At 44.6% G+C, this 7,985-nt stretch overlaps 1 protein-coding gene across 1 annotated transcript; it reads right to left on the reverse strand.

Moving 5' to 3' along the window:
• Window positions 1–496: 496 nt before the first annotated feature.
• LOC142470851 (vitelline membrane outer layer protein 1-like) lies at window positions 497–5,268 on the reverse strand. Its single transcript, XM_075577650.1, has 3 exons — window positions 5,056–5,268; window positions 1,923–2,032; window positions 497–1,012 (listed from the first exon to the last, which is right to left on the reverse strand). The coding sequence occupies exons 1-3, from the start codon at window positions 5,218–5,220 to the stop codon at window positions 718–720; spliced, it is 570 nt and encodes a 189-aa protein (XP_075433765.1). The 5' UTR covers window positions 5,221–5,268; the 3' UTR covers window positions 497–717.
• Window positions 5,269–7,985: the final 2,717 nt, after the last annotated feature.

A 7,985-nucleotide genomic window follows, 5' to 3' on the forward strand; every position in this document is an offset into this window, starting at 1 on the left:
TTTTTTTCATATATGGTTACATGGGGTAATAGAAGGAGTTAAAGGGTGGGGTTATAACTAAATAAAGTTAAGTTGAAAAGTACATACTCGCCTTATAATCGGCCCACTTACTTTGAGAGCCAATCAGCAGTCGGATGTATGAGGTAGGAGGGTAAAATGGAGGAAGCTCCACCTTGGGGGCCTGAAGCGGCCATATTGCTTGTGGCAGGAAGCTCAAACCGAGAGAGACAGATCGAGAACGAGAGATAGACACAGAGACCGAGAGATAGACACAGAGAAAGAGAGAGACAGAGAGTGAGACACACAGCGGCAGAGAGAGAGAGAGAGAGAGAGAGAGAGAAAGACAGACAGAGAGAGAGAGAGACAAAGACACAGAGGCACAGAGACAGAGACAGACAGAGAGAGGCAGTGTTTGTAAACTTATTTCTCTCCAGTTACTACAGAAATGAGGGGGTCATCTTGTATTCAGGGTCGCCCTATAGTCAGGCAAATACGCTACGTGAAAATTCAATTTTATTTCGCAGTTTCAAATTGAAAAGTACAAATGTCCCACTAATTTGGGACCTAAAAGATCTGCATCTCCAACCAACTCCACCAGCTATTTTTAGAAATGTCAGACATAACCAGCCCCCCCCCCATCTCTCCCTCCCAAGAATTTCCTGATTGAATGTAGACCAACTGGAGACCCTTCATGGGGAAACTGAGAAGAGAGAAGACTCAGTTGCTACAGCAGAAGAATTGGACATCATTGAGGGCCGTGTCATCCCCCTTTCCTTGGTTTGGCTCCACCTTGGTCTGGATGCCACAGATCCCGTATCTGCAGGACTGGCTCCAGTCTCCGTATGTCCCCCATGAGGTTGACGTTCCCTCGAGTTCCCGTTGGTCTGAGCACTTAAATTTGATGTTGTTGGCGGCGGTGTCGTCACCGTCCCCCTGTGGTGACTCTACTCTCAAGGAGAAAGAAATGAGGTGGCTGTTGCGACACCAAAAAGTGGAGGTCCATGAGCCCCAGCTGAGAGAGAAGGAGGAGGACATGGTTAGTGGTGAAGAGAAAACGTCTGAAGTCCTTTTGCAGAGGTGACCTGACCTGAAGGACTTGGAACAGAACTTTAGGGGAGATCTGACCAATTACCTATACTAGTGGCATCGGCCCTGTCCTACGTCCTTCTGGGGAGTAAAGGGAATCTCTAATAGGGTGAGGGTAAGGGAGTCTCTAATAGGGTGAGAGTAAAGGGAATCTCTAATAGGGTGAGGGAAAGGGGAATCTCTATTAGGGTGAGGGTAAAGGGGATCTCTAATAGGATGAGAGTAAAGGGAATCTCTATTAGGGTGAGAGTAAAGGGAATCTCTAATAGGGTGAGGGTGAGGGGAATCTCTAATAGGGTGAGAGTAAAGGGAATCTCTAACAGGGTGAGGGTGAGGGGAATCTCTAATAGGGTGAGAGTAAAGGGAATCTCTAATAGGGTGAGGGTGAGGGGAATCTCTAATAGGGTGAGGGTAAGGGGAATCTCTATTAGGGTGAGGGTAAAGTGGATTTTTAATCTGTGGTATCGCCTCCTCCCTTAATCTCCTAGTGATAACCCTCTCTACACATCCGAACAACCTGCTATCCTCCCAGCTGCCTTAATTTCCCTCCCTATATACCCCAATATTTTGCTGCCCTCCTCGCTGCCTTATATACTGCTCCCTATACACCCCAACTTCTTGTCATCTTAATATATGTTTGGAAAGCTCTGTACATGTGAATAAGAGACCTGTGAGATTTGGAAAGCTCTGTACATGTGAATAAGAGACCTGTGAGATTTGGAAAGCCCTGTACATGTGAATAAGAGACCTGTGAGATTTGGAAAGCTCTGTACATGTGAAGAAGAGACCTGTGAGGTTTGGAAAGCTCTGTACATGTGAAGAAGAGACTTGCTCACCTTCCTTCAGCAGACTGGATTACATTTTCATCGATATTGTTCCTGCTAACACAGTGCAGCCGGATCCCGTTCAGAGCCGAATCATCCCCACCCCTCTGATTCCCTTCCACCTGTATCAGGAAGATCAGTTACAATGTATCCATCTCATATATAACTACTCATAACCCCTCAACCCATTAAACACGTCCCTGTCATTAGGTCACTTTGCCCCTATGTGGGACTGACCCTTTAACCCATTGAACATGTCCCTGTCATTAGGTCACTTTGCTCCTACGTGGGACTGACCATTTAACCCATTAAACATGTCCCTGTCATTAGGTCACTTTGCCCCTATGTGGGACTGACCCTTTAACCCATTAAACATGCCCCTGTCATTAGGTCACTTTGCCCGTACGTGGGACTGACCATTTAACCCATTAAACATATCCCTGTCATTAGGTCACTTTGCCCCTATGTGGGACTGACCCTTTAACCCATTAAACATGTCCCTGTCAAAAGGTCACTTTGCTCCTATGTGGGACTGACCATTTAACCCATTGAACATGTTCCTGTCATTAGGTCTCTTTGCCCCTACGTGGGACTGACCCTTTAACCCATTAAACACGTCCCTGTCATTAGGTCTCTTTGCCCCTACGTGGGACTGACCCTTTAATCCATTAAACACGTCCCTGTCATTAGGTCTCTTTGCCCCTACGTGGGACTAACCCTTTAACCCATTAAACACGTCCCTGTCATTAGGTCACTTTGCTCCTACGTGGGATTGACCCTTTAACCCATTAAACACGTCCCTGTCATTAGGTCACATTGCCCCTATGCTGGACTGACCCTTTAACCCATTAAACACGTCCCTGTCATTAGGTGACTTTGCTCCTACGTGTGACTGACCCTTTAACCCATTAAACACGTCCCTGTCATTAGGTCATTTTGCTCCTGCGTGGGACTGACCCTTTAACCCATTAAACACGTCCATGTCATTTGTCACTTTGCTCCTACGTGGGACTAACCCTTTAACCCATTAAACATGTCCCTGTCATTTGTCACTTTGCTCCTACGTGGGACTGACCCTTTAACCCATTAAACACCTCCCTGTCATTAGGTCCCTTTGCTCCTGCGTGGGATTGACCCTTTAACCCATTAAACACGCCCCTGTCATTAGGTCACTTTTCCCCTACATGGGACTGACCCTTTAACCCATTAAACACGTCCTTGTCATTAGGTCACTTTGCCCCTACGTGGGACTGACCCTTTAACCCATTAAACACGTCCCTGTCATTAGGTCACTTTGCTCCTACGTGGGACTGACCCTTTAACCCATTAAACACGTCTCTGTCATTAGATCACTTTGCCCCTACGTGGGACTGACCCTTTAACTCATTAAACACGCCCCTGTCATTAGGTCACTTTGCCCCTACGTGGGACTGCCCCTTTAACCCATTAAACACGTCCCTGTCATTAGGTCACTTTGCCCCTACGTGGGACTGACCCTTTATCCCATTAAACACGTCACTGTCATGGCCATATAATTTACCTATGTTGCTTCTCAGATAAATGCTAATTGTGGGATATTAGAACAAGGGGGCACTTTATGGGGTATAAGTGACACTTCTCATTAGGGGCTTGATAAGGGGACAGACCTAAATGGGGTAAGAAGGCAGCAGTGGGGGCAGAATGGAGTTATGGGGCAATTCTTAGTGAATGGATCACAACGGCAATAATTAAAGGGAATGGAAACCGCAGGAGGGTGTTATAGTGAGGTTTGGGATTAAGGGGATAATGGGAAAGCAAAGGGGATTCTAATAGGGGGAGTAAGGGGGATTCTAATAGGGGGAGGAAAGGGGATTTCTAATAGGGGTAGTAAGGGGGATTCTAACAGGGGCAGTAAAGGGGATTTCTAATAGGGGGAGTAAGGGGATTCTAATAGGGGGAGTAAGGGGGATTCTAATAGGGGTAGTAAGGGGGATTCTAATAGGGGGAATAAGGGGGATATCTAATAGGGGGAGTAAGGGGGATTTCTAATAGGGGTAGTAAGGGGTATTCTAATAGGGGGAGTAAGGGGGATTTTAATTGGGAGAGTAAGGGAGATTCTAATATGGGGAGTAAGGGCGATATCTAATAGGGGGGAGTAAGGGCGATTTCTAATAGAGGGAGAAAGGAGGATTCTAATAGGGGGAGTAAGGGCGATTTCTAATAGGGGGAGTAAGGGGGATTCTAATTGGGGGAGTAAGGGGGATTCTAATAGGGGGAGTAAAGAGGATTCAAATATGGGGAGTAAGGGTGATATCTAATAGGGGGGAGTAAGGGGGATTATAATATGGGGAGTAAAGGGGATTTCTAATGGGGAGGGTAATCATAATTTCTAATATGGGGAGTAAAAGGTATTTATTAAAGGGTAGAATACATGTAATGTTTAATAGGGGAGTTATTTGGGTGATAATAGGTGAGAATAAGTGAGATTTCTAATAGGGGGAGAGAAAAAGGATTTCTATCAGGGGGATAGTACGGGGGGGGGGGGTTATCTATATAGGAAAAACAATGGTAATTACTGATAGGGAGAGTAAAAGGATTTATATTAGGGCAATGTAAGGAGGTTTCTTATAGGGAAAGGGGCGAGGGATATAATAGTGGGATTGTAATAGGGGAAGTAACGAGGATTGTAATATTTCCCATATATAGTATCTGCTTTCATGTATTATGTAAAAACACAGTGTCTAATATGGGAAACAGTAAAGAAAACGTCTCGTAGATAAATATATAGGGGATTTCTATATAGGGGAAATCATCTAAAAAGAGGATTTCGGATGGGGAGAATAAAAAGAGATTTCTTAGAGGGAAAATGTCTCTTTATTATGGGAAACTAAAGGGGATTTGTAAAAGGAAGGCTTTCCAGTATCATTCATTTAGACAGTAAATACAAAGAGTGAGCAATTAGTCACAGTTATAAAGGAGATTTTTGCAGTAATTAGCTGGCCTCTGAAGTAGTCCTGGCATAAGATGAAAAATTTGACTGCGCCTGCAAAATTAGATTGTAAGTTCTGCGGGGCAATTTATACATTGTGACATCACAATCCCATATACAGAAGCACATACATTGCCATGCAAGAAATAATATTATTATTATATATATTTATCTCACCTTGAGAGAGAATCCTTTGGCACGGAATCCGTTGGGACAAGATTGAACTTGTCCCCAGTTCCCCCATCTACCTCCGTTGGGGACACTGATGAAAGTGGGATCCTGCCCGTATCCTACTGAGAAGAGAGAGAGAAGGAGGAGGGATGAGACCGCTTGGAGCATCATGGTGGGTTCTTGAGGAACTCAACTGGAGATGTCAAGAGATGTCAACAGTGTTGACTATTTATAGACCAACCCATCCCAGAATGAGCCAACCCAATGCCGGATCTTCTTGAGTTTACCCCTCCCACCCAACCCCCCTTTTAGATTTAGCAAGAACTCCTCTAACCGGTTGAAACTGGAGTATCTTTACATCACTCTCCTCGGGTTATTACAACATCTGTGGACTGATTAGAGATAAGATTTTAGGATGGGGAAATGGAGCGTTTAGAAGACAATCATCAACAGAATCTTCAAAGAGAGATTTCCCAATAAGGGCTGTCAGTTAGAATAACTGCATTAAGGTTTTACACCCGACTACAATTAAATAGGAACCCTTCTTATAAACATGAGGAAAATAGAAAATAAAAAAAATAATGTTATTCTTGATCAGAATGAAATAGCGGTAACAATCCGATGTGCTGTAATTGGGAAGCGCAGTGCGTCCTTATTGTGAGAAAAACGCTATATGGAAAAAAGTTATTATTTCTATTTTAATACGCTATATTTTAGTTTATTGTGATCAGTTAAAAGATCATTTCAACTTCCACATACATCATTGAGACTGGGGGCCTAAGTGCTTCTTTTTGGGATTCTTTTCGTTACCTCGACTCACGATCTATTACCTCCCCAACAGCACCGCTCCCTACCTACACTTAGCTGAAGCAGGGGCACCGGATCTGTTTCTTAGAATAATACTATGTAAGATAAGTGAAATTCCTTTAGGGAGACTGATTACCAGACTTTATCCTGATGACCATGTTAGTTACAGGCATACCCCGGGTTAAGGACACTCACTTTAAGTACACTCGCGAGTAAGGACATATCGTCCAATAGGCAAACGGCAGCTCGCGCATGCGCCTGTCAGCACGTCCTGAACAGCAATACCGGCTCCCTACCTGTATCGAAGCTGTGCGCAAGCGGGGAGACTATAGAGCCTGTTACACATGTGTTATTTACATCAGTTATGCACGTATATAACGATTGCAGTACAGTACATGCATCGAGACGTGGGGAAAAGGGAGTGCTTCACTTTAAGTACATTTTCATTTTACATACATGCTCCGGTCCCATTGTGTACGTTAATGCAGGGTGTGCCTGTGTTACATACATGCTCCGGTCCCATTGTGTACGTTAATGCAGGGTGTGCCTGTGTTACATACATGCTCCGGTCCCATTGCGTACGTTAATGCGGGGTGTGCCTGTGTTACATACATGCTCCGGTCCCATTGCGTACGTTAATGCGGGGTGTGCCTGTGTTACATACATGCTCCGGTCCCATTGCGTACGTTAATGCGGGGTGTGCCTGTGTTACATACATGCGCCGGTCCCATTGCGTACGTTAATGCGGGGTGTGCCTGTGTTACATACATGCTCCGGTCCCATTGCGTACGTTAATGCGGGGTGTGCCTGTGTTACATACATGCTCCGGTCCCATTGCGTACGTTAATGCGGGGTGTGCCTGTGTTACATACATGCTCCGGTCCCATTGCGTGCGTTAATGCGGGGTATGCCTGTATTGTGCTTATTCTCCTGGGGTCAGTTTGAGTGCCAATAAGACCATGTTCTGTCTCGTCTTCAATGCATGTTGACACAAAACCACATTCCTTTCTTCCAAGGCATCTTGAGTGCACCTGCTCTGTAAGGTTTTTCTTCCAGCGGCATTTAGCGGTGTTTATGGGGGATGGCGGGGGGGGGGGGGGGTGAGGGGGGGTTAGGGCTTGTTTTGGGATAATCTCCCTAATTTGAAGCCTTGGACATTTGTAATGACCCCTGGAGCCTGAAGACCCTCTACGTGATAAGGAACATCTTCCATCCACTTGTAGTATTATCCCACCGTCTGCTGGGTGTAAGAACCCTTTATTATCACAGTGTGTACGTTTCCCGTCTTCCTGTGATCCTACATATCCCCCCCACTGCGACAGTGAAAAATAACCCCCGGCACTCGCGATATAACGATGGGGGAGTAATACGGGAATGGTAAGCAGCGCCTAAACCCAATTAGAACTACCTCAAAGTTCATAAAAGACAAATGGAAATTAAAAAAAGTACTGGGGAGGCGCCAACAAGTGCAAAATAAAGAAGTAATATAAAAAGAAATGTGAATAAAGTACAAAAATGTGCATATTAGAATTAGACTGCTGTGTAATAAGGGAATAAAAAGGTTTCGACCATATAAAGGCTTGGCGTTCTCTCTTTCCTCATTTCTGTCACAAACAGCAACTTCCTTCTCCCAGGTTTTGATACAGAGTAAGAGAGAATACCCAATAATGCTCATTGTACAGGATGTATTTCTCTCCGAAAATGTAACACATTTCACCGGTCACACTCACATTAGAAAAACTCCGTCTGTAAAGGCTTCTTTTAGGGTCTGTTAAGCTTTACTGAAAGATTAATCCCCCAAAGATACATAAAAGCTTAACCGACCCTTATAGACCAATAATTTCAGGAATTGATTCCCAACCATCCAACCTATGAGAATATATATATATAATGGGGAAAGGCGGGGTTGCAGACCTGCCTAAGACATGCAGATGAGCATACAGTTGTATTTGCATATTTGCTTTCCTGTGGAGGGTTTTTGTCACTTTTTTTACTCACCATAACTTAACTCAGTATTATGGTTTAGCCTATCCCATAGCCTCTTTGCATACCCAGTTAAAATCAACTCCACACTGATGAGACCCATAAAGGTCGAAACGGCTGTCTGTGGGTTGTTTTCTGGGTATACA

Source organism: Ascaphus truei, chromosome 20 (genome assembly GCF_040206685.1).
Source record: "Ascaphus truei isolate aAscTru1 chromosome 20, aAscTru1.hap1, whole genome shotgun sequence".
Taxonomy (NCBI): domain Eukaryota; kingdom Metazoa; phylum Chordata; class Amphibia; order Anura; family Ascaphidae; genus Ascaphus; species Ascaphus truei.